This window comes from Carassius auratus, chromosome 7 (assembly GCF_003368295.1).
Source record: "Carassius auratus strain Wakin chromosome 7, ASM336829v1, whole genome shotgun sequence".
NCBI lineage: Eukaryota > Metazoa > Chordata > Actinopteri > Cypriniformes > Cyprinidae > Carassius > Carassius auratus.
Window position 1 is genome coordinate 16,764,382 of NC_039249.1, and position 25,965 is coordinate 16,790,346.

The following is a 25,965-nucleotide window of genomic DNA, read 5'->3' on the forward strand; positions in this document are numbered from 1 at the left end:
TCTCTCTCTATATATATATATATATACATATATAATTAAAAGAAGAGCTCTTCTTGCTCCTCCGTTTGACTGATGAAAATGTAACATCCACTGTTTACAAGTTCCACTCATAAATAATTGTTGTGCGATGAGATTTCATGTGAACTTTTCCCTACAAGCACATTCCCCAATATGTTTAGAAACTTCAAATAGCTTTAGGCATGTGAAAAAAAAAGATCTCAAATCCATTTCCATCATAAGTGTCATGTAAGTGCTCCTGTGACGAGAGCCATTACAGCCAACCTTTACAAATCACACTGCAACATCTGTTTCAGGTAGCATCACAAAAGGAAAAGTTTGCTCTAGCCACAAACTTGTTCAGGTATATCAAGCTATTGTGACATATATTTCTGCAATATGTTTCCTGCATTAGCCTACTCCTCTGCTCAGGTCTGTCCATTACAGAATTACATTCATAACAAACAAGGCCAGCTCACATAATCTAAAAGTCTATGACTTTCAGTTCACTTTCTTGAAATCTTTGAATTGCATATAGCATATGCTCAATACCCCCTTAAAACTATTGATACTAAAGTAGCAAATAGCAAAATAATCTGAAATTGCCTCTTTGATGTAGCTATATACTAAACCTACACTATAATCTCAGCTAGAAAGAAATACTGGGAGGAGGATGAAGGAAAACGCTTTTTATTAAAATGAAAAAGACTTCATGTATGTATATACACTAGTAGTCAAAAGATCAAGAGAACAGTAAGGTTTTTAATGTTTGTTTAAAGGGGTCATCAGATGCAACATGCACTGTTACATGTTGTTTGAACTGAAAAGTGTTAGCAGTGACACCATAACGATAAAAATCCACCCAGAACTTTTTATTTAATCTACTAAAATCTTTTTCCCTTTCTCAAATCAAGCCGTTCTTTGTGATGTCACAATGACAGTTTGATAGTTTGATTGACAGTAGTGAGCTGACTTCAGTCCACCATTGTTTCACCGATGGAGCATATGTAAACAAGAATGACTCCTAAGCAACTGAGATGTTCTGTTGTTGGATATAATATAGAATATAGCAGTCGTCAATTACTCCTGATATCTGAGCAGCTGAATGAGCACTCGATCTACCTGAATGCATCTATGTTCACGTAAATCATTTGTGATCCAGCTTCAGCTACAGAAGTGAATGTAAGGTTTTTTAATGAATCTTTGCAAATCGCCTTTCCTAATAATGTGCTAATTAGCAAGTTTCAGATGAATTTAAAGTAAAGAGTCCCTCAAAGAGCAGCTGACAGAGAGGGGCGGGGCAGTAGAGCTCATTAACATTTAAAGGAAAAAAAGAAAAAAAGAATTTTTATTCTCTAAAGAATCATATCAACTTGTGGAAAATGGGCATCCGATGAGTCTCTTCTGCTCACCAAGCCTTCATTTATTTGACCCAAAATACAGCAAAAGTAGTAATATTGTGAAATATTTTTAATATGTAAAATAACTGCTTTATATTTGAATATATTTTTAGATGTAATTTACTCCAGTGAATACTCCAAAGCTGAATTTTTAGCATCATTACTGTCAGTTACATGATCCTTCAGAAATTATTCAAATATTCTGATTCGCTGATCAATATTATTATTATGTTGAAAAAAGCAGAATTAGAATTTGTATTTAATTTTTTTATTTTTTATTTTTTTTGAAGAATAGAAAGTTATATTGACTTCATGCTTTTGAATGGATGTGTTACAAAAGGTTTTTTATCAAATGATCTTTTGAATCTTTCTATTTATCAAAGAATCCTGAAAAGAAATGTACACAACTGGTTTGAATATTGATGATGATGATGATGATGATGATGATAATGGTAATAATAATAATAATAAAAGATGTTCAGATCATCAAATCAGGATATCAGAATAATTTCTGAAGAATCGTGTGACACTGAAGACTGGAGTTATCATGCTTTGTTCAAAGAAATAAATTACATTTTAAAATATATTCATATAGAAAGCAGTCATTTTAAATAGGCCTAGTAAAAATACTTCATAATATTAGCTACTGCATTTGCAGTATTTTGGATCAAATAAATGCAAGCTTGGTGAGCAGAAGAGAATTCTTATAAAAATAAAATAAATAAAAAATAAAAATGTTACCATTCAAAAACATTTTTGCATCTATTTATTTATCTGCTCTAATGGCATTGCAAAAATATAATAGTTCAGTTTCTGATAGGCTCTAATGGCATTGAAAATTTATTGTGATGTTATATTGTGCATTTCTAATTAAATTAATGTTATGCAATTTATAACTTGTAGAACTGAAACATGCAGAATGATAAAGCTGTCATTTAAGTCATACAATATGTCTCACATTTGTACTCACTGTGGGCAAACTGTGAGCATAAAAACATTTAAAATACAAACACTACATCAGAATGTGTGGTGGTGTTTTATGCTATCAAGTATACTTATACCCACTGTTTTTGTCAAAACGTCCACAAACCGTGTCCTGGCTGAGCTCCTCTAGAGACTGAAGGCGAGTCAAGCAGAAATGTGTCTCTAGCGCCACCTTGTGCTAGAATGTGTGTCTGCATTCATGTTTTGAAAGCCTGTTTTAATGTTAAAATATTAAAACCTTGAATTTAATTTAAAATTAAGTATTAAAATATAGCTCAGTAAAATACATTTAAAGATATTAAATAAGGGTTCTCCTAGTTCAGTAACGTTTATAAAAAATAAAAATAAACATAAGCGGCAAGTCAAGGAGCATCTATATACCTGTATATACGACACTTGTTAGAAAACCTCTGCTAAAAGCCTTTATAATAAACCCATGAAACATTTTATTTAACATACATTTCGAACAAATATGATTTTCATCTTTCTTTGGTGAGGGTGAGTGCAGCGGTAGCTGTTTCTAGAGGGAACCGTTTCTCTGTAACAGTCCGCTAACGTTACCTGACTTCCGCTCGATGCCCCGTTTGCTGGAGAACGATCATTTTCCCGGAGTTTTGGCTGGAAACACAAGACCGTCGAGTGGCCAATGCGCAGAGGAAATATAGCCCTGAGTGGGTTGAAAGTTTCTATGCTCATGCTTATGTTTTCAGATTCAGGCAGGCACCTACTAGATGACCGCTGGTTTTTAGCAAATCTGTATCCATGAAGAAGCTTTAAAGATACATAGCATAAATTATATTTGCTGGTGATCTAATGTATAGGACATTGCGCTTTACTCCATAATGTATTATTTCACTTACGAAAGATGTTGAATGCATTGGACAATGATACTCTTCGAATATATTTGTTCATCATGTGCATCTGTCCCATAATACTTCATAGTTTACTAACTGCATATTGTTTTATAAACTTACAAACAGAATTAAAGTCTTACATTTCCAATATTGTACAAAAATAGTGCATTTAACAAGAACTGCATTAATCCGTGTTGCATTAAACCATGAGATTTACAGTAAAAATAATGACTATTTACATCTATTGTTGTTATTACTGAAAAACCATAATAAATGAAAACAGACTTTCCTTTAAAAAGAAAGAAATAAGATATCATATAGAAATAAATCTTTCTGATGTATCTGAGAAAAACATAAACAGAAAGAAAAATTATGTTAATTTAAAAACGAAAACTGCTCAATAACAATCATTCATCAAGAATTAGTGGAGTTTGTTTTGTAAGTGCTGTACATTTATATCTGCATTTAATAAAAAAAAAATACTAATATGTAATATATAATAATTGTTATCACTAAGTTTTCTAAGCTACAGTTTTCAAGATGAAAGTGTGTGAGTACCACCTTGTTTAACTGCGGTGTGTTTTAATGTAGTGGCTTCAGGCATTGAGAGGGACTCCATCCACAGCGTGCTGAGATCAGTACCACGAGGGCTGACCCTGGGTCCTTCTCTGGCCGAGGATGGACAGCTGGGTCTGTGGTGTGTTGGACGAGTGCTAGAGAAAAGCACTCTACTAGGTCTGGAAGAGCCTGACAAAATAAACAGGAATGACAAAGCTGAGGTATGCATAGTGTGTTTGAAATTTCATTTTGCATCATACAGCTGAGACAAAGCTTTATTTAGTACAACTACAGCAGAGCAAATGTGTTAAAAGACAATAACAGCCTTCGCATTTACTTCTCACCTAATAATACTGCAAGTACGCTATACATTCACTAGCATTGTTATAGTGTTTTTAGTTGAATAAGAAGTAAATGCATGTTCTTATTATCCAGGGGATTCAACATACATGCCAAAATGTGTTAAAAAATGAAATCTCAGATGATATCTACTGGATGAGGTAAGTTTACCCAGAATTCATGAATTATTATTTTTAGTAGAGCTATTAAGATACCTAACAAGACACCGCAGAATGAGACTTGTTTAATTGCCTTTACAGGTTTGCCTGCAATGCTCCAAGTGAGGAAGAGAGCAATGTCAGTGTGCTTGAGGTGGATGGAAAGTTAGGCCTTAGGGTCTGTCGAGACATTCAGCCGGGAACAGAACTGCTCCTCTGGAAAAAACAAGAACAAGAAGCTCCTCTTGAAAAAGAAGCAATGCAACTAAAAGCCTGTGAAATTAGTAGCACTCTGAACAGAGAACAAGAAGGGGCTTTAGAGGCCATCGCATTAGATCACCTCTCCGGCTGTGCAGGTGAGTTTATACTTAATATCTGCACTGTGTAAGAGGTCCATGATGTGATGTTGTTCTTCTTAAAATGTGGAAACTTTTTCTATTTTAACAGATCCTGTTCAAAGTGCCACACAAGAGGATACAAATGCTTCAATCAAGGGGGAAAATCTTGTGCGGGAGTCTAGAGCATGTGATTCCAGTGTCCTGGAGCAGAATGGGGTAGATGAGGCCCATGGGGAGGGTGAAGGTCAGCAAAGTGATGAACATCCTGCTAGAGATAAGCTCCAGAGCATCAGTCATAGTACGTCGCAAGCACAGAGTTCAGCAGAACATCTGAAGCCAGAGAGAAGCCTGAGAGCCAGCTCTCGCCTTGCTGCTAAACCTCGAAAAGTGCACTCGTCAACCATCCGTATCTACACACGACAAGATCCAAAAAACAGGTCAGACCTCAGCATCAAGAAGAAGACCTCAGATAACAAAGATGACACAATGCAGACGTTGTATACTAATGAGGATTCCAGCACAGAGCAAAAAGAGCAGGATGTTCTTCATTTTGTTATCCGAGAGAGGAAGTACAAATGCGAGGAGTGTGACAAGAGCTTCTTCCAGCTGTGCCATCTGAAGAAACACAAATTCACACATCAGAATCAGAAGCCTTATGCGTGCACAGAGTGTGGGAAAACATACAGTTCGCAGGAGAGCTTCCAAGCCCACTTACTGATGCATCGGGGTCAGAGGCCCTTTCAATGCCAGCACTGTGACAAAAGCTACGGCTTGAAACGGGACCTCAAGGAGCACCAGGTTCTTCACTCCGGCGAGAAACCATTCGTCTGTGACATCTGTGGAAAAGCTTTCGCTCGCCGGCCCTCGCTTCGTGTCCACAGGGAAGTCCACCGGTCGAAAGAGCCGGACTACCAGGCTCCGAAAGTCAAGTGTCCAGAGTGCAATAAAGAACTGGCCAATTCTGGTTCTTTGAGGAACCACATGCGCCTGCACACCGGAGAGCGGCCGTACGTCTGCCGGCACTGCAACAAGAGCTTTCGCCAACGTGGCAATCTGCTGGGACACATGCGCATCCACACGGGCGAGAAACCCTACCAGTGCAACCATTGCGAGTTGCGCTTTTCCCAAGTGCCTGAACTGCGCCGGCATCTGATTTCACACACGGGTGAGGTGTATTTGTGTCCTGTGTGTGGTAAGGTTCTACGGGACCCTCACACGTTGCGGGCCCACGAACGACTGCATACGGGAGACAGGCCCTATAAATGCGAACAATGTGGGAAAGGGTACACGATGGCAACCAAGCTACGGCGCCACATGAAGTCTCACCTAGAGGAGAAGCCACATGTTTGCCAAGTGTGCGGAGCCAAATACACAATGATGCAGAGTCTGCAGCGGCATCTGCAGTCTCACCAACATCACTCAGACTCTGGTCATGCATTACCGACTCGAGGTCGACCCAAAAGCTCGGGCCAGAAAGCAGAGGATGAGCAGGGTAGGACTGAATGCATTAGTTTGGAGGAGGCATATGTCCAAGCCTCAGAGGATTTCACTGTGGTGTCTCACCCAGAAGGGGTCATTTTGGACTCTGGAGTATACCACCGTGGCACAATTGTTTTGGAAAAAGGAGTGGAGAAGGGATTTGAACGCATTGAGCTCAGTGAGGATATGATTGAGATTATAGTCTCAGATGACAATACCAAGTGTATAGTAGTGCAAGAACAGCCTTCTAAGTGTATAGAGCTTCAGAAACAGGAAGCAAATGCTAAATGCCAAGTTGTGCAGGAAAATGATGCTAGCAGTGGCTGTATTATAGTTCCAGAGCAGGATGCTAACAGCTGTTTGGTCATTTTACAAGGTCCGGATGGTTTAAGTTCAGTGGCACAGACTGTAGAAATAGAGACAGGACTGTGACACTTAACTGTTTCCATTTCACATATTTATCATGTCTCACAACAAAGCAAAAACAACCTTTGTGAAATAAATGTTTAAATCTTGCTGTTCTTTGATTTTTTTTTCAGGGGGGTTTAGGGCACATATCAGTAAACACTGACTGCTGTGCGCAGTGGACTTTGTTTCATCACTGTTTATACAGACATCGTACAAGTACATCAGCAAACACAGCTGTGTTGGCAAATGAGTTAATACAAGAGGAAATTTTATGATTTATCTGTTGCGTTGAGGTTTAAATTATCACGTCATTTATGCATTGAGTAAAATTGAAATGCCACGTTTGTACTTTTATACATCAAGAACATGCTGATTACTGATAAATGAAAGGATAAGCAGAGTACTAACAGAGCTCTTCAGCTACATAGATAAGATCATCATTTCATGATGGAAGCGGTTTGTGATACCATGTAACAAATGCATCGAACTTAAATAAATATATTTTAAAAATGTTTTTAAAAAGAGTTGTTTTAGGAAATATTGTTGAGTAATTTTGTTAGAAATATGATGAATTCACATAGCTTGGAGAAATGAAGCTTCATCATCTTGTTTTCATTCAGTGTCTCTGTGATTCACGTTCCTCCGAAAGCACAGAATGTTCCACATTGATATAAGGGTGATCTGATACAGAAGAGTAGCTTTTTTTGAGTGTAAAGAGTTCACTTTGTTTTCTTTGAACTCTGGTAGTTCAACATTAACTTTGTGACTCCAGTAAGTCAAGCTGTGGGCGATTACATTCCATGAGATGCTCCAGGTTTTTTCAGGATAACAGGCTCAGTCATCCTCCAGAATGGGAGCAAAAGCAGCACCTCTTCTACTGTCCCTACTTCTTGGACAAGTTCTCCACCTCACATTTTGTAATGATGGTAAGCGTTAACAGATTTCTCTGGCTTTTTGGCTAATTACGCTAAGAACTAAATTATAATGTGATGATTCTACATGTAGTATGAGAGACTAGATGTTTTTGGAGAAACTTTGATTTTTGTGCCTCAGTGTTCATCGACAACAAAGAAGCCTCTCAGATCATTCGAGCAAAGAGGGCTAACACTTTTTTGGAGGAGTTAAAACCAGGGAATCTGGAAAGAGAGTGTGTGGAAGAGATTTGTGATCACGAGGAAGCTCGAGAAGTGTTTGAGAAAGTTGATAAAACGGTGAGCAATGGCCTTGCGGACAATTTAGCTGCAGTTGGAAATGAAAATGTTTACATTTTCTATCAGTGAATTTATTATTTTTTTTCCAGTCATATATATCTTTATAAATACATATATTTAAAGTGTGGTATAATACATTTTATGTATTTTATGCTAATTATTTTTCTTCCATTGCCTCACAGGACATTTTTTGGGCAAAATATTTGGGTAAGAATATATACATGTGTGAGTATATATCACATTACGGAAAGTTTCAGTGTAAACAGTGACAAAATTCTGTGTAAACAGTTTCTATTGAACCAGGGACAAAGTGCGTTTTCACTGACCGTTCTTTGCTTAATTTACAAATTAGAAAGATTAGTATCAGGTTAAAACAGTAACAATTCAATTATAAACAAACCCTAATAAAAATAATTGGTTGGAGTGGTAATCCTTTATTTTTTAGCTTTATTTTTTATATTTCTAAATATTAATTGTTTATAACTTTAAGAAATAGTTTGACCTGGCTCCTCTGTTAATTTTGTTACAAGTTGTGTGTGTGTGTGTGTGTGTGTGTGTGTGTGTGTGTGTGTGTGTGTGTGTGTTTGTTTGTGTGTGTGTGTGTGTGTTTAAATCATCTTTTCATAGGATGTGGTGGAAGAAAATTACCCAGAACATCAGCAAACATCAAAAGTTTGAGATTATGTGTGAATGCAGTGGGTAAGGATAAGGAATACTTAACACAGAATATGTCTATAAAACTAAAATGAGACATTTTTGGTCAAAGCTTTAGTTTCTATGATGTTTAATAACTCTAAGTTGGATGTGTGATTGACAGAAGACTGTTACATTGACAAGGGTGAAAGCTACACTGGTAGTGTGTCTGTCACCAAGTCTGGAAAGTCATGTCAGTACTGGAAAAGCAACTTCCCCCACAAGATTCAGTATGTGAATATAATAATATAATATAATAACTTCTTTTATTGTTCTTGTGTTTAACCAACTTTAATCATTTATATTGACTGATTAGAAAACAACACAAATTCTTTTAGTAAAGAAAAGGTTGTTTTATGTATTTAGCAAACCTTCAGTGATGTTGAAGCAGCTCTTCTGTCTCATGACTAAGTTGTTTCCCCCTAGCGAAGTTAATGTGACACAGCTGAAGCTACCGGAGAACTTTTGCAGAAACCCAGATAAGAGTGATCAAGGCCCTTGGTGTTTTACAAGAGACCCGACAGTCAGGAGGGAGTCCTGCAGTGTGCCGAAATGCGGTAGAGAAAATCATTAAAACATTACAGTAAAACATCCTGTGGTGCAATAACTAAAGCTCTGTGCTGGCAACCAGTAAGTTGAACCATCACCATTGTGCAATTGTTCCTGGTTGCTGAGAAGAAATTGTCGCTGTAATAAGTATACTGGATGTTGTTTTGGATCTGCTAAATGACTGCTGATGCATATGCAACAATGCAACTGACACATATTGTGCCCATATTTTCATGGCACGTTTTATGCTTCTGTCTACATGTTTCGTTTCATCAATTTATGCTCACATGTTCCTCCTCAGGTGAGGCTGTTCTTCCCCCTCCTCGACCACCCACTGTGAAACCTGAAGAGCGTTATCTGAAGACTAAAGACTGTCTGGATGGAAATGGGGAGACCTACACGGGGGATTTGTCTGTGACTCTGGGGGGTCACACATGCTTGCAGTGGAGCGCAGCAGAAGTGCAGGCCTTAATAAAGAGGAAAGAGTTGCTGCCTCAAGTTCAGCTGGTGAAGAACCACTGCAGAAACCCAGATGGAGATATGGAGGGTCCCTGGTGCTATGTAAAGGAAGCAGGTGGAAACATTACCATTGATTACTGTGACTTGGAGTTGTGTGGTGAGTGAACAATACAAAAACACACATACATTAAAGGGATAGTTTACCCAAAATATAAATCTTGTAATTTTGTTGAACACAAAAAGTATGAAGTAACCAAACTGCTGCTCATAGCTATTGAATTTCAAAGTATGAAATTTTTTTTTATGGAAGTCAAAATCTTTTTCTTAGAGAATATTTGACCGAATTTACATTTTTGTCAGAACACTCCCTTTAAAAACTAAAATATTAATTTCCTCCCCTGAACCTTGGAGCTCCATTAAAAGTGACATCTGGACCCGAAGTCTTTAAATTAGGATTAAATGTCTCTTTCAAATGTTAAGAAAGCCCAGGTGCATCAGACATAAATCACCAACACTCCACTGAACATCATTCTGTCTTTGTCATTCACTCTCAGATGCCCCTTTGGACAAGTTTGCCGATGAATCGGGCGGTCGAGAGAGGACAACTCTTGAAGACAAAAGGAAAACTTTCTTTAATCCTCGTAGCTTTGGCAATGGAGAGCAAGGTAACCGTCTGATACCTTCACCATCTCTTTTGCAGATGTTATCACTGGAAGTCTGAGTTCTTGTATAATCAACTCATAATTAAGATGATCAAACGGTCTTTCGTCAGAGTGTGGAGTGCGGCCCATGTTTGAGAAGGTCAACAAAGAAGATAAGAATGAGAAGGAGCTGCTAGCGTCATACTCTGGAAGCAGAATAGTGGGAGGAGATGAGGCTGAAGTGGCAAGTGCTCCATGGTAAATACAGCACAGGGGCTGTTTTCAAATATCTTGGCATGATTGATCATGTCGATTGCTAATGTTGTGTTTGATTTCATTTGCAGGCAGGTGATGCTGTATAAGCGTAGTCCTCAGGAGCTGCTGTGTGGAGCCAGTCTGATCAGTGATGAATGGATCCTCACTGCTGCCCACTGCATTTTCTATCCACCGTGGAACAAGAACTTCACCACCAATGATATCATCGTCCGCCTCGGAAAACACTCTCGTACCAAGTGGGCCTTTTAAAAGATTATAGGAAATCGCATATTTCTTTTCGCTAATACATTCTTTATTTATGCTAAGTAATTTTGAAATATAAGTTTACAGCTGTTTTAAACCCTTTCCTGTTTCTCTCAGGTATGAGAGGGGCACTGAGAAGATTGTGGCCATTGATGAAATCATTGTCCACCCAAAATATAACTGGAAGGAAAACCTGAACCGAGACATTGCTCTTTTACACCTGAAGAAGCCTGTTGTCTTTACAAATGAGATCCACCCTGTTTGTCTGCCCACCAAGAGCATTGCAAAGACGTAAGAAGATGTTCAGTAGTTCAATGTAGATATTTAATCACAGTGAGATGGAAGTAGTGTCAGATTTTCTGAGTAAATACATTATTGGAAAAGAACATCCTATTGGACAGGGACCTGGTTCTGTTCATCAGTGTTTAATTGAATGGAGGTTTATCTGAAAGTGAGTTTACAGTCAACTCTAAGAAACTGGTGGCCTTTCAGCCGACTAAATGATTCCAGAAGTCAGATGAATCATGGATGAATCATTCACAATACAATTATTTACATGCTTATAGAAAAAAGATTTTTCATGCCTAACCTCTTCATTTAAATTTTTTTTTACCTCTAATTTTGATTAAACTTAAGAACACATTTCTTGGGGAACAACGATTTATGGAAAAAAGAAAATGAAACCCCAAAAAGAAAAATGTCATTAATCACTTAACCCCATGTCGTTCCAAACCCATAAAAGCTTAATTCGTCTTCGGAACACAATTTAAGATATTTTTAGTAGACTGAGACTGCGAAGTAGGTTACACTGACAATGAAGAGACGAGAATACTTTTGAGCAAGAAGAAAACAAAAATAATGACTTTCTCATCGCTTCATAACGTTACGGTTGAACCACTGATAGCATGTGGACTATTCGGATGATGTCTTTCATAATTGTCTGGACCTTGACAGTGAAACTTGCTTGGCAGTCTATGGGACAGTCACAAGCCTCCCAGTTTTCATCCAAAATATCTTAAATTGTGTTCTGAAGACCAACAAAGCCTTTTACAGGTTTGGAACGACATGGGAGTAAGTGATTAATGACAATTTTCATTTTGGGGTGGAGTATCCCTTTTGCTTTAGAACAAACTGAGAGTATGCATATAGCTGTAATTGACAGATTTTCTCTCTGAAGTTTGATGTTTGCAGGTTACAAGGGCCGTGTGACTGGCTGGGGGAACCTGAGGGAGTCGTGGTCCTCAAACCCAACCAATCTTCCAACAGTGCTGCAACAGATTCACTTGCCCATTGTGGAACAGAGCATCTGTCGTGATTCCACCTCGGTCATCATCACCGATAACATGTTCTGTGCCGGTAATACACTTCATATCTTCATGGCCTTTAGACCCTATACTATTCAGTTGCTGAGAGCTTGTGAGATGTGTTTGCACTCAGGTGTCCCAACAAAGACATCCTTTGTTTTGTAGGCTACAAGCCAGATGATACAAAAAGAGGCGATGCTTGTGAAGGAGACAGTGGCGGACCTTTTGTGATGAAGGTATAATAATGTTTATGCTTTTCTCTCCTCAAACAAGTTTGACTTTCCAGTGCCCTATGAAGTTCTTGTTATTTTAAAACCCATTACCGCCCACAGAGTCCTACAGATAAACGCTGGTATCAGATTGGCATTGTGTCGTGGGGCGAGGGCTGCGACCGCGATGGCAAATATGGATTCTACACACACTTGTTCCGTATGGGTCTCTGGATGAAGAAAGTCATTGAAAAAACAGGCTCAGAAGATGAGGAATGATCTTCCAAGCTGCCACACAATAAATGAACACTTTGGTCAAATTTGATCAAACCTGTAAATGGATAAATAAATCTGAATTCTTTGTATATTGATACCAGTGTGTGAGCATGAGTTTCTTTCCGTGTATTGAGAGGGATAATGGGCAGGCTTCTTGTTTAGAATGAAACAGATGTAATTCTGGTTGAATTATGAAATTAACTATCAGGGTTTTGCCATACAGAACTAGAGAAGGAACAATGACGAGACTGATATACCAGTTTAAAGAGTGATTACAACACCAAAGCTGCTATTGTTTTATTTCATAGTTGTCAAAACGACTATTTAATTTTTTTTGTTGTTGTTGTTGTTGTTGTTGTTGTTGTTGTTGTTGAGATGCTTTGAAGTAAGAAAAATGTTCAGGTAAATTTAAGGGTCATAAAGTCTCCTTTTAGTAAATTCACATAAATTGGAAGGCAGACTAAATAAATGATTATTAAGATTAGATAATTTTTTCTCATCTTCTAAGAGAATTTGTGAAACTGTGCAATGATCAGTAAATGCTCTCATCAATTAATTTCTGTAGGCTATTTCACATCAAAATGTCTTGCGATAAAGTAAATATAAAGCAGTTTCCGTGCAACCACCTCATTTGAACAGACTTAATATAATACCCACAAACCAAACTCATTTAAATTAAAGGTTATAATGAAATTGTAATTCAATAGTGGTTGCTCAGATACAGGGGTCCCTAAATGAAGGGTTGTTGACACAGAAGGAGACATCTGACATTTAGGTCTCTTGACTGAACACACAAAGAGCAGAACACACAAGTGTGTACGTTTTAGATAATTTATTTTTATGTGGTGCATTTCATTTGTTGTTCAACCAATCGTTATGACAACAGCACATTCTCGAGGGCGTGGTCATACGTTCTCCTTCTGCATCCGGGCCGTTTACACCGAACTACACGGATCGCAAACCGGAAGTCCTGCGTGAAATTTGCAAGATTGGCAGAGTTGTGAAGACTTCAATTGGGAGCGCTGAAAAATAGGTAAATTCATTTTTCCATATTTGATTCATAACATCTGTAGTATATTTGATCAGCATTTCGCTCTTTGATCCGCATGCGCCTGTGTTCATACGGCAGGGCAACACTTGCTAGAATTTCCGTTCTGTTGCGTCAAGATGAAACGGGTTTGCAGCTAGTGTTAGTTAGCTTAGCTGACTGTCGACTGATCATAACGAGCAAATATGTGCGGCATGTGGCTGTTTGCTTTAACGACATGACTGAAACCTGCACTATTGCGGCTTATTTAAATCACACGGCCTCATGTTGACTCTGTTTTTGTTGGAAAACGCGCGGTTACGCGTCCAGGTGTTTCGTTTCCCTAGAAACACTGGGGAATCCGTCACTGCCTGCCCTGAGCTGGAGACTAGAGCTGTCAGTACATAAGACAATGAAAGAGAGAGTAAACGTTTGCCATATTACTATAATGCTCTAAAAGTTGGAAGAACACAAGCGATTATGCTGACAGAAGATTACTGAAGTCTAGCATATGTCGTCTGTGGGCAGAACTCATACTCTGAACACTGATACCAATGTCGATAGATTTATCCAGTAGTATTATTTATCAAAGAAGTATAGCAAAATCCTGGCTGTACCGTGGTTGTTTAAAGTATATGGAGTCACAAGTACCAGTTTAACAAAAATCGGGTTTTGGGTTGTTGACCCAAAACGGTACTTCATCTAAAACCTTCGCTTTACATTTTTATTGTGCATACAGGATTTATGACTTCATATTAATTGAGAGACTTATATATAAGTAGTCAACATTTGAAGTGGATCAAAGTTGTCCTAAGACAAGAGCGGGTATTGTTTTGGTTTTAGGACAAGTTTGATAAGATAAGATATTAAAACACTTCAAATGCTGACTTCTGTACTATATATATATATATATATATATATATATATATATATATATATATATATATATATATATATTTCATCCTACCCTCACAATTTATCAAGTACATTAATATATATTTTTTTTCAAATTAACTTCTCGCAAATGACCTTATCACAGTTAATCTACCCATTTGCTAATGTGCTGATCTGAGGCATGCAGAGATCGTTTCTGTTTTTCTCTCCCTTCATCAGTGTGTGGATGGTGACACTGCAGAGAGATCAGCAGATTCTCATGACACCACTGAGCTCCAGACCACCACACACTCAGTTTTACTTTCATCTGCTTCATTCTTCAGCTGATTCTGTGGCATCTCACTGTGTTTGTCAGCTGAGCACATCTGAACCATCTGCTTCTACTTGAAACAGAACTGATAATTATGACATATACATATTCTTTTTTTGGCAGACGTTTAGTCACTTTTGATTTTGAATGAGGAATGTTACAGCTGGCAGCATGAGCAATGAGCATGAGCTCACCACAGCTAAACTACTATGTGTATGGACAGAAATCAAGTTATGAGCACAGATCAATATTTTTTTCTGTAGTATTGTTTATAAGATTGTAAACGAAAGTGAAATCTTGATTGTACCGTGTTTAAGAATTACAAACTCATTAGTACATGAGAAAAACACTAGTGATTTTTTCAAGGCGATTATTGCTTTGTATCATGGTCTTTATATTTTAGAAAGCGTATGGTTTATTTTGGAGGTGTTGGGGTTTCTGTAGCTCTCTTTAGGGTCTTTGTTTCTGTCTTGATTCACTGAAACACAACTGTGAATGAGACACTTTCATTGTTTTTGCTGCTGATCTTTTGAACTGGGTAATGAATTAAATGGCACTGTTGAGTGGAAGAGGAATGATATTGGATGGGTTATGTTTGGTTAGAACCAAGAGATGTGTCATCAAATATTGACATCAGTGATAGTCCAACTAACAATCTAAGAATGATGAAAGCTGCTTTATATGATTTCTTCGACTGTAAGCAGTCTATACAAAGATTGCTGTCAGCAACCAGAGTAGATAACAGAGATGTTTTTAATCCGAGCGACAGAATAATGACCCGGGTTACTTCACCTGAAGGCTGTTATCACATTAATTAGAGATATGGATATGGATGTGGATGTCATAGCAGAATAAAGGCTGTCACAGATGGTAGTAAATGTGAAACTGGCTCTTCTAGGGTTGAGGATATAAATAAGAGCAAAGGGTAAAACTGAGGAAGTGTTGTCAGTATACGGCTGGAGGGACTGTCACAGCAGATCACTGTCTGATCCCCACTGATGCCTGCGCTAGGAGCCCTGCGGCTACACACGCACAGATTAAAAAATATGGCACATTCACAATGCCTCGATATTTTACTGCTAAATGGTTAAGTACAGAATGTAGCATAAGAAATAATAATATTATTAAGAATTTAGTTCCACAAAGCTTGACCTTTCTGACACAACATCTAAAAGTGTTTGCTGAGGGGATTGATATTGTGATCACTGTGGTTATCCAGATTTAATTGAGTCTTTATGTGTAATGATTGACACAAATACACAGAGCTCATCACATGATCATGGAAGCGCAAAGATTGTGGGGCCGTGTTTTTGCTGCTTCATTAATCCACTACACGATTTTCTCAATGAAATCTACTGGCAAGCTTTCAAAAGAATGCGTTATGTACTGCTTTAGGAAGAACAAATGTTCATTAACTGTTGGTGGTAGTTTGTTTACGATGGAGTGCACATGGAAGAGCAGATTATGTGATCTGGAAATTCATCATTTTTTATCATACCCAGTTTGCTAATTGAAAACAAATTCAATGCAACAATTTACCTGATTTTTTGAATGTGACATTGTTGCAATGAAAAAGTTATTTCTTTATTTTTATTTTTTTGGAGTCAGCACAAAAGCAAATACCCCCCCACCCCACACACACACACACACACACACACTTTATTGTGCAGATGCTTCCTAGTCTATTAGCTGTGACATTTATGAATAAAAAATTATCCTAAAAATACAGATATATTATTCATTTATATGCTGGTTTCACTATCACAAAAGGATTAAATGATCGTGTACACACATATTTGCATAATTATAAATTATACAGTATATAAAGTATAAACCAGTATTTAAGCCAGAAAATAAAGCTAATATTAGCCCGTTTGTAGTGATGTGCTATGTCAGTAATGTGCTGTATTGTGAAAAGATCTTGTGTTAAACAGTTCTCATAGTTTGCAAGATTAGGAAACAAACTCAAATGACCTGTTCAGCATTTGTCATTGTGGTCACTCATGTGAGTCAGTCATTCACTGAACATGCAAGTGTGCATGTGTGAAAAGGCTACATTTACCCAGGCTTATGCTGGACAGACCCGATGCGAAGGCAGATCTCAGCAGAAAATTGTGTGGTATTGTAATGAGCACTTCTGTGTCTAACTATTGTGTGTGAATTGTGTTGTCTTAGAGGACCATCATGTCCTCTGACCTGCTGGTGGACCTTCACGATGATCTGGGAGGAGACGACTCTCCTAGCGGTGCCCTGGACCAGCTCAAACTGGTACAGGACAAACAGTGGCTACCAGATGACCCTGTTAGCTTGAGCAAATCCGGTGAGTGCAATAGTGTGAATTGTGTGTGTTATTCATACATAGAATCTAGTTTCAGTTTGCAGAATCGTACTGATCTTTTCAAAGAATAAAGCAGTGTAAGAAAAAGGAAGTAATTGCCGAGAACGCTACCATTTTTTCATGAATACCAATCATATGCTTGCTATATTTTTAGAGACAAGTGAAGCCGAAACCTTCCAGTTGACATAATTGTCACGGCCTATTTAAGACACAGCAGAGAACTCAAAGAGTCATGCAGCATTACTCATACACAACACACACACACACACACACACACACACACAGATACATACTTGCTTACGACACACTTTACCACTCTTACAGAGGATGACTGTGACTGGGCGGACGTGGGTGGAGTCCAGTGTAATTAAGTGTAATAACTTTTATTTTTCCTTACACAGTTTGGCTACTAAATTAAGATCCCGGTCATTCAGAATTTCTGCTAGCTAAAACAAAAATATCAGAAATAAACCTTGGGATCAGAATCACTGCTTGGATTTGAAAACATTTAGTAATTAAGCCTGATTCTGAGTCATTTGTTGTAATTTCCAATTATTTATCACTCCAGAGTGAATGTTTAGTGGTAAATATGATAAAGACTAGCAGACTGTCAGTTTATATCACAAAAGTCAGCAAACTGAATGTATTCCTCTATTTACATGAAAAAAGAAAAGTGAGAATGGTTCAGAAAAAGTGGCTTTGTGTCCTGAGGGTTCGGTCGCACACTGAACGAGAAGCAGGTATCCCACAGTGGAGTGGATGCGTCATTCTGTACTCTCGTTCACGAGTTTATGGCAGCAAGGTGAAAGAGAGAGGATAATCCATATTATTATATTTCAAATGTGTCACCAGTGTATGTACATGGTTCTTTTCCAGTGTGCAGCCTTCTTTATGTTATGTTTTGTTTTGATGTTAAAGGCTTCTGTTTGGAGGACATGATGTGAGCTTGTGTTTGGGATATTGACATGTTGTTTTTTTGTTTTTGTTTGCAATGTAGCATTCATTCTCTTCTTTCCTGCAGCTTCCGATATCAAAAGCCTTGGTGGCACTCCACATCTGTCCTGGGACGACCCCTTCTATGACATATCCAGACATCAGATTGTGGAGGTGGCAGGTGAGCTGTTATGAAACGCACAAGCATCACCAGCTAGTGTTTATTCTAATTCTAAAGTCTTCTGATTTTTCCCTTTCTTTGTAGGTGATGATAACTTTGGTCGGAAGGTGATTGTTTTTAATGCTTGCCGCATGCCTCCCCATCATCAGCTGGACCATCATAAACTTCTCATGTAGGCATCGCTGCTCTTACTTTATTTATGTGGTTCATTAATAAATATATTAAGCTGGGCTTAATACACTGTATCAGCTATGTTTTTAATAATTCTGCATCGCCTTATACGGGTGTTTTAGTTGACCTGGTTTGAGACTGACATACACAGATAAGCACAAGACACTTTAAAGATCAAGGTCAAGTGCAGGGAACAAAAAAAAAAACATTGATAATGATCCAAGGAGAGAAGCGCTTTTGTTGTGTCAGCTGATGTTTTTTCTATTTGTGCTGTTTATTTGGTTAATAATATATTTCGATTTTAATTTATGTTTGAAATATCAGTTCAATGTAAAAATATGCAAGGATATGACAATTTTAGAATAATATTTTAATATGTATGATATGTCACATTACTTGACACTCAGTTTTTTTTTCTAGACTTGGTTTTAAATGCCAAAAGACATATCCTGTGAGAAATATATATTTAGGACAGCTGTGTTCTTTTCTTTACATATTCTCAATGTTTTCCTTCCTCAATTCTTTTGCTTGAATGCCAACCACATCTTGTGTTCAATGAGTCAAAGCACCATAAGACAGTGTCCTAAGACAATGAAGTTTTTAATGAAGTGAAATCAAGACTTAGTTTAGTTCCTTATTGTTGTCTGAAAAGAGTATGGCTTGTGTAATGAAATCTAGAACATGTGTCTTGACCAAATGTCTAAGTGACTCTGAAGTGAATAAATAAAAGCTGAAGTTTCAGTAATTGACAGCTGATTGAGTGCAGATTCTCCTTCGGTTTGTTTTAGTGTCTAAAGTGAGAGTTTTGATTTGGTGTGCATTTATTGATATTTGTGTGCAGGTATATGAAACAGACTCTTGATAAGTATGTGGAGAGTGATTATACCCTCATCTACTTCCATCATGGTCTGACCGCCGAGAACAAGCCCTCTCTAAGCTGGCTTCGAGATGCTTATCGAGAGTTTGACAGGAAGTGAGTGATGCTGTTGTTGTTAGTGAGAGGCTCAGAGTGCAAACCTCATTGGTTGTCAAGCTTCAGTATCGCTGTGTCTGTTGCAGGTATAAGAAAAATATAAAGGCACTGTACATTGTCCATCCCACCATGTTAATCAGAACCATCCTTATTCTCTTCAAACCCATCATCAGGTCAGTGCCACGCTATGCTCAATATTATTTTATTCTCACATTGAGTGTAATCTGAATCTTACAGCCTTTATTCTGTACTTCATAATACACTACAGACCGATGTGCTCATGTTCTGTTTTCAGCTTTAAGTTCGGCCGTAAGATAAACTACATCAATTATTTGAGTGAGCTGGAGGAGATTGTGAAATGTGATCAGCTGGTGATCCCCAACAGAGTCCGAGAGTAAGACATTCTATGCATTTCTACATGTGCTCGGATCACACTGTTATTCTCAGCCCAGATAAACAGTTCTTTTGAGCCACATTCAAGAGTTTTCTTTGTGTAGGTATGATGATAAGATCCGTCTGTCCCTGAAGCCGTCTGTCGTCCCCGGACCGATCTCTCCCGCTCATAGTCCTCCTCTTCCCTTCCAGCAGTTTGGGGTCTCACTGTCAGTGTAAGTTCCTCTCATATCTCACACAGCTACAATCTGTTACTGACTGAAAGCATGAAATTAAGATTTGGACTTAATGTAGTTGAAGACGACAATCTCGTTTATAGTTTATAGGAACAATTGTAACGATTGTGCACTATGAGAAACTCCTATTTTGATATGAGCTGTTTTATTGTTTTTTACAATCAGATTGAGACACAGGGCGACAGACTCCGAGGAAATTCCTCTAGTCATGCGCGACACTATTGGATTCCTGCAAGAGAACGGTATGTCTTTTAGTCAAGTCAGATTTATGGCTCAATCAAACCTTTTACGTACCTCTAAACGTGAATGTATTGGATCTATCCACATAAGGGGGGATATACTAATAGTAGTCTTTTTGTTTAGCCTCAGCGGTGGGTTGTAGTTGAGTAGTAGTACTTGGCCAATATTATTGTAGAATAGTGTGAAGTTGAGAATGTGAATTTTATTTCCTTCTTTATTGTAGGTCTTAAGACAGAGGGAATATTCCGGCGTTCTGCTAATGTTTCTTTGGTTAAGGAAGTTAAGCAGAAATATAACTCAGGTAAAGTTGTGTGATGCTCTGTATGCGGAAGAATTCTCACACATTTCCTGTTCACAAGAATGATTGGCATTAGTTGTGTGTGTGTGTCTGTAGGAGAAGAAGTGAATTTCTCTCAGCTGGACGATGTCCACTTGGCAGCTGTGATCTTAAAGATGTTCCTCAGAGAACTGCCAGAGCCCCTGCTCACTTATCAGCTCTACAACGACATTGTCAACTTCCACAGTGAGAACACAACGGACTTGCATACCAAACACCAGCAGTTTCCAGAAAGCTCACACACACACACACATACACACACACACGTCTGTCCACCTACTATACTGACATTTGTTAATCAATTGTTAAAACCACAGTTTTTGCATGTGGACTGTTTACAATGAGCCTTGAAAGTGACATGGTCACACACACATTCACACTACCTTCATTTGCATTCCTTGTGTGTTGTGTTATCAGATGTTGACAAAGAGTCACAGGCAGAAAGGATTCAAAACATGCTGATGTCACTTCCTGAGGAGAACTATACATCACTGCGCTTCCTCATACAGTTTCTAGCTCAGGTAACACTCAACATAATCAGCAACAATAAGAATTTTTACTTTAAAATGTTCAAAATATTATTATATTTTTTTAACAAAATTATATTTTAAACAAATTATGAAGTAAAGGTGTCCTTTTATTATTGCCTTTTACAAAATGCTGTACATTTCTTCGTGAAATTGAAATATAACTATAATAATATACTAATACAGCACTTACATATTATTGCTCTTTTGTTGGGTTTGATTGCTTCTATTGTCCTCATTTATAAGTTTCTTTGGATAAAAGCATCTGCTTTTGAAGTGAGTTAAATAGAAGGTAAATAACAAAACTAAATAGAAATTTGAAAACAAGCCCCAAATAAAAATAAAAAACACAAAATAAATCTCTTCATATAAACAAACAGGCTTTGTCTGTTTGGTGAAACTACACATAAAAATATCTGCATGAAACAGCGGATGAGCTGAACGAGACGCAGATGCACTCTCTGCCAGCAGGTGGCGCTTAAAGCATTTCCTTGGTTTCCGCTGTATACAAAGCAGAGCTGCACTTATGAACTTTAATGTGCATTATACATAAGCAAGATGAAAGAAAAAATACCATCTAAGCTTTTCTAAAGACAGTAAGTTCCCCTCAGACATGCATTTATATAAACTCCCACCCCTAAATGAATTGTGATTTTGTTTAGCATCTCAACAAATTTGAATTTTCACATACTTAAATTTTCAACCGGCTCGTGGTTAATTATTACACCCCTATTGTTTAACATTTATTCGTATATTTAATGTAAAAAATGAAACCCATTTCACATCTTTTTTATTTCATTAATTTGTTCTTTAAAAAGAAAGCAATAATAGCTGATAATTATTCAGGAAACCCCTAGGCAGCAATAAATAGCCCTTCTAATTGTTGTAGCTGAGTATTTCTTTCCTACTTTCTCCTTCAAGCCCTTAAGTTTTATTTCTGATCTTCATTGTTATTGATGTACAGGTGTCTGCAGAGAGTGAAGTCAATAAGATGACCAATGCCAACCTGGCTGTAGTGTTTGGGCCCAACTTGTTGTGGGGGCAGGATGCTTCCATGACACTCAGCGCGATCGGACCAATCAACAACTTCACCCGCATCCTGCTCGACGTACATCAGGAGGTCTTCACCCAGTGAGGAGCGGGAGAACTTTTCACGAGGACTTCTCCGTTTATTGTCCCTCCCCGGTCCATAGCTTTGCTCCTCTGTTGCTGTGTCCTGTCCTTTCTGTCTCTCTCAGTATTGCCAAATGCATGAGTATTTTAACAGGTTGAAGCTATGGAGAAAAAAAAAACTATACTAGAGGGCAAAGAGCGGTCAAGCTGTCACATAGGTTTAGGCTGTAATCAAATTCTGACAATCGTTTCCTTTTCTCTCCTGCTGAAGTCATGTAGCTGTTGTCAGACGTAATGGTGCTGCACAGGCACAAGAGTTTTTATATGGTCTGTTAGCAGAGGCCTAAATCAATAAAGCAACAGTGTACAGGTAGCTGCTTTAGTTTGTATGTTTTGGTAGCTCATCAGCTTGTTTTGGATATTGTTTGTTCCACATGACCAAATTCATTTCAGTTTATTTTTCCAAGAAGTAAAATTAGAGTACAGGCACACGTCCTCATTTTTGTAAGCCATAGTTGGCCCAAGCTTATGGACAAGTATAAAGCACTACTACTCAAACTTGAAACACTTATTTTACACATGCTTATTACATAAAATATATGGTATTATGTATTGTCTCAAAGAACTTCCATTCAGTCTTCGTTTATATTATCATTATATTATTTTTCTAGAATCTTTTCGTCTTTTTGTGGCATCTCAGTGATTCCAGAAACAGGGCAGATGCTTTATGGCCAGCACAAATTTCCTGATGCTGAAACCGAAAAGAAAAGTTATTTTTCTGATCAAAAACCTCCGCTTCTTCTATCTGTATGTGTGGAGTTGTGTGTAATTTGTGTGTGTGGTCTGTTCAGTAATTCTGTTGTATTATTCTACCCCGTACATATTTATTTTGGCCAAAGATTATATGTTTAAAATATTTGTGTGATCAATTATATTTGTTACTAGAAAACGTACTGCCTGTCGGGGACGGTGCCATCACACATGGGCACATTTGAAACAAAAGCCAGAAGACAGAAATAGCAAAGAACAATTTGATGTAATTTTGTCGTCTCAGTATAACTGTAGTTTTATCTGTGAAGAACCATATCATAGTGCAATTAATTATTACTGAAGTGCATAAAATCCAAGTGCAGCAACATTTTAGTTGTACCCCAGGGCTCTGTACGTGTTCGCTTTCATTTTATGATTAATGGATTTGAAGCGTACGGAATTGAGTCTGTTTCATGGGTCTGAATTCCAAAAGAACCATAAAGCAGGTACTTGGGCACAAATTCTTTAGCACTAATAAGTTAAGTGTCATATGCCTTGATATCAAACTGTAACTGTTTACTGTGTCATGTTAACTTCCTGTTCATGTCAATCCATTCGAGCATTGACATGTGGACCAGTGGCTTAAATAGTTTTAGACAAGCTCCCTCACACCCAAGTGTCTGTGTGCCTTAATGGAGTGAACTGGCGATGATATTAGCTGTTAAATTCCCATTCTCTGGCCAGATCTGTGAACTTTGTGCCATTTTGTTGTACCTGTATCCAAACATCTACCTGTTTACCTGTACTGTGGTGTATTTCTGGGTTGCAGGTGAAACTTTGCATTTCTTCTTTTGTGAAGGTTCTTTACTTCCATTTTGGCTGTTAAAGTGTATTCTGTGCTTTTGCAATCTTTACTTTTGTATATCATGTTGTGATTTCAGAGTAATAAAATTGTTAGAGACAGTGTAAAAAAAAAAATGCCCCTCTGTGGGTTTGTTTCATAAGCTTCAGAACATCCCCTGGTTGTGGGGAGGAAAATAAAACGTTACCACAGTTTTCTTATAAAAGCAGAAAGATATATTTAATTATATATTTTACATAATTGTCTCCAAAATAACTGCCCTGAGAATATAAAAAAACTAATTATACATACAAGTAATTATATCTTATTTTGGAACACAACAATTGCCAACGACATCATCTAGAAAGAGCAGAAATGGCATATTAATTAAGAATACAAACGGCAACATGATTAAATTAAAGGTCACACATGCTGTTTTTGTTCAATTTAAGCAATAATTTATGTGTTATTTGAAGCTGGAGAAACAGGTTTTGCCCTGCTTATAAATGTGAATGTGTGTGTATTTGACAGAGTAGAGATGTGGGTAATGGTAATGCATGTGCATGTCTATAATGTGAGAGGGACTGTGTGATGATGTGAATGCACTGTTCCTGTAGGGAGGAGATTCTCTGGCTCCTCACACCCAGCTGAAGCTCAGTTTCAGGGGCTGTAGAGCTCACCAGAGGATACAGAGCCTCGCTGACCTGGAGGGACCACAGAAGTTCCAGGAGAAATCCCCACATATAACTTACATGCAGTGCTTCTACATCCTCAGTGCAGTGCTATTTACCTGCTCCAGGCCAGTGAAGGCCACCCCGAGGTTCACTCCATTCCGGAAGAACGTCAGTGTTCCAGCGCTCAAGTCCAGCAAAACCCCAAGGACTGTATTTTGTTCATAAAAAGGCTCTGTGTATTTTCGACTCCTCCCATTATGCCAGATGAAGCCTTTGTATGATAGACCCCAACTCTCACTGTCGATGCCTTTGAAGAGAGAAACAGGACAATCAGAACAATAACAAAGTTTCAACGATTCAAAGAAAAACTTAGTGTGCTTTTGTGCGCTCTGCTTGTTCTGTTCTTTTCCTCCTTTGTTTATCTATGCGGCGTTTGATGGGACAAAATTCCTGTTTGATAATTAGACATCATTCTTTTTTAGGTTGCCAAGTACAATCAACCTGAGGGAGTTTATGTCTGTGCTGAGTGGAGCTGGGCTGGGCTGATTTGGTTGAAGAAAAATATGAGCATTCCTAACAGGAACATGACTCACCTATGAGGTTAACAAATTTTTGATCCCCTGTGTGCAGAAGTGCATTTTGGGTACCGACCCCCACCATCACAGAGCTTCCATATGGAGGCTCAAGGAACTCAATCTCCCAGTAATGCTCACCATGGGTGAAACCTTTACACAGAAATATGAGTTATCCTGTGATAATCAATTATTATCAGAAAATCTACCGCAACATGATAGTTATCCTCTGGACTACTGAACAATACTAGAGAGTTATAAAAGCCTAACTAACATTACAATTGCTGGTTAAGAATTAACTTGAACCAGGCTTAATGCAAAGGAACCTAGCACTTCTTATCACTATACTCCTAAAACAGCATCAGCCTGATTAAATGTAACACTATATTTGACAATAATAAAACTATCTGACTTATGGACAACAAAAGCAGTGCTGTTTCTCGCTAGTCTCACCTTTGGTGCCTCTGACCCCAGCAGTCCCTTGACTGTCCAGCAGAGGGCTGATATGAAAATAGACGGCTTGTCGGCACAGAGACAGATGAGCATCAGGAGATTTACTGTCCGGATCCCACTCCCAACTCTCCCAAGAGTGACCTCTAAAAGAGCGCAACATTTGCTCTCTACAACACACAGATTATCATACATATCACTGTAACCTTACAACAACAACAAAACCTTTCAGTTACCCAATATCCCCATTACCTAAAGAAGAAACTAGTTTGCTATCATTTGAATATTTCCAAGTTAATATGCATAAGTTATTACAAAGCTCTAACGTTAGCTTGATATTTCAAAGCGCGGAGATCATTTAGACGAGTGAGCACGACGTACACATCACACATAGTACAAAGAAAACATACGTGACTTACCAAGTGTACACTAAGTTATGTAATCCGATATGTAATGAAGAAGAACCCAAAACTTTCTTTTAGTCACTTGAAATCCGCTTTTAAAAATAAATAAAGACGGCACAGTCAGTTTTACATGTGGGTGTTCAGACAGCTGGACGATAGAAAAACATTTCACAACTGCTGTCAAAACAACACTGGATTTATCTAAATATGGAAGTAGGCGTGTAT

At 38.0% G+C, this 25,965-nt stretch overlaps 4 protein-coding genes across 5 annotated transcripts; 3 read left to right on the forward strand and 1 right to left on the reverse strand.

The window, feature by feature from the left end:
- Positions 1-2,914: 2,914 nt before the first annotated feature.
- Positions 2,915-6,622, forward strand: znf408 (zinc finger protein 408). The gene is made up of 5 exons (XM_026267671.1): positions 2,915-3,052; positions 3,827-4,014; positions 4,229-4,293; positions 4,393-4,646; positions 4,738-6,622. The coding sequence occupies exons 1-5, from the start codon at positions 3,028-3,030 to the stop codon at positions 6,537-6,539; spliced, it is 2,334 nt and encodes a 777-aa protein (XP_026123456.1). The 5' UTR covers positions 2,915-3,027; the 3' UTR covers positions 6,540-6,622.
- A 660-nt stretch (positions 6,623-7,282) lies between these two features.
- On the forward strand, positions 7,283-12,473 carry f2 (coagulation factor II (thrombin)). The gene is made up of 14 exons (XM_026267672.1): positions 7,283-7,441; positions 7,569-7,726; positions 7,909-7,933; positions 8,354-8,425; positions 8,544-8,649; positions 8,846-8,976; positions 9,270-9,584; positions 9,982-10,092; positions 10,200-10,326; positions 10,413-10,580; positions 10,705-10,878; positions 11,765-11,943; positions 12,057-12,127; positions 12,224-12,473. The coding sequence occupies exons 1-14, from the start codon at positions 7,366-7,368 to the stop codon at positions 12,377-12,379; spliced, it is 1,869 nt and encodes a 622-aa protein (XP_026123457.1). The 5' UTR covers positions 7,283-7,365; the 3' UTR covers positions 12,380-12,473.
- Positions 12,474-13,289: 816 nt separating this feature from the next.
- On the forward strand, positions 13,290-23,777 carry LOC113106099 (rho GTPase-activating protein 1-like). The gene is made up of 13 exons (XM_026267673.1): positions 13,290-13,409; positions 16,783-16,927; positions 17,967-18,059; positions 18,144-18,231; positions 19,072-19,203; positions 19,290-19,376; positions 19,499-19,597; positions 19,701-19,811; positions 19,998-20,074; positions 20,296-20,373; positions 20,467-20,595; positions 20,827-20,930; positions 21,901-23,777. The coding sequence occupies exons 2-13, from the start codon at positions 16,792-16,794 to the stop codon at positions 22,069-22,071; spliced, it is 1,305 nt and encodes a 434-aa protein (XP_026123458.1). The 5' UTR covers positions 13,290-13,409; positions 16,783-16,791; the 3' UTR covers positions 22,072-23,777.
- On the reverse strand, positions 22,514-25,939 carry si:dkey-23n7.10 (SPRY domain-containing SOCS box protein 3). 2 transcript variants are annotated; one of them, XM_026267674.1, is made up of 5 exons: positions 25,756-25,939; positions 25,340-25,506; positions 24,908-25,039; positions 24,431-24,621; positions 22,514-24,344 (listed from the first exon to the last, which is right to left on the reverse strand). In XM_026267674.1, exons 2-5 carry the CDS (start codon positions 25,497-25,499, stop codon positions 24,141-24,143), a joined length of 687 nt encoding a protein of 228 aa, XP_026123459.1. In that variant the 5' UTR covers positions 25,500-25,506; positions 25,756-25,939; the 3' UTR covers positions 22,514-24,140. The 2 variants fall into 2 exon arrangements, with proteins under 2 accessions (XP_026123459.1, XP_026123460.1); XM_026267675.1 differs by lacking the exon at positions 24,908-25,039.
- Between the last annotated feature and the right edge of the window lie 26 nt (positions 25,940-25,965).

Excerpts from the sequence above, each read along its gene's own strand:
- znf408 (XM_026267671.1), top strand. The coding sequence starts at position 3,028 with ATGCGCAGAGGAAATATAGCCCTGA. Across the intron at positions 4,015-4,228 it reads ACAGGAATGACAAAGCTGAG|GGGATTCAACATACATGCCA; the intron begins GTATGCATAGTG and ends CTTATTATCCAG. Across the intron at positions 4,294-4,392 it reads GATGATATCTACTGGATGAG|GTTTGCCTGCAATGCTCCAA; the intron begins GTAAGTTTACCC and ends TTGCCTTTACAG.
- f2 (XM_026267672.1), top strand. The coding sequence starts at position 7,366 with ATGGGAGCAAAAGCAGCACCTCTTCTACTGTCCCTACTTCTTGGACAA. Across the intron at positions 7,442-7,568 it reads CCTCACATTTTGTAATGATG|TGTTCATCGACAACAAAGAA; the intron begins GTAAGCGTTAAC and ends TTTGTGCCTCAG. Across the intron at positions 12,128-12,223 it reads GCGGACCTTTTGTGATGAAG|AGTCCTACAGATAAACGCTG; the intron begins GTATAATAATGT and ends TACCGCCCACAG.
- LOC113106099 (XM_026267673.1), top strand. The coding sequence starts at position 16,792 with ATGTCCTCTGACCTGCTGGTGGACCTTCACGATGATCTGGGAGGAGAC. Across the intron at positions 19,377-19,498 it reads CTCTTCAAACCCATCATCAG|CTTTAAGTTCGGCCGTAAGA; the intron begins GTCAGTGCCACG and ends TTCTGTTTTCAG. Across the intron at positions 20,075-20,295 it reads TGGATTCCTGCAAGAGAACG|GTCTTAAGACAGAGGGAATA; the intron begins GTATGTCTTTTA and ends TCTTTATTGTAG.
- si:dkey-23n7.10 (XM_026267674.1), bottom strand. The coding sequence starts at position 25,499 with ATGTTGCGCTCTTTTAGAGGTCACTCTTGGGAGAGTTGGGAGTGGGAT. Across the intron at positions 25,040-25,339 it reads TGGGGTCAGAGGCACCAAAG|GTTTCACCCATGGTGAGCAT; the intron begins GTGAGACTAGCG and ends TTCTGTGTAAAG. Across the intron at positions 24,622-24,907 it reads AAAATTTGTTAACCTCATAG|GCATCGACAGTGAGAGTTGG; the intron begins GTGAGTCATGTT and ends CTCTCTTCAAAG.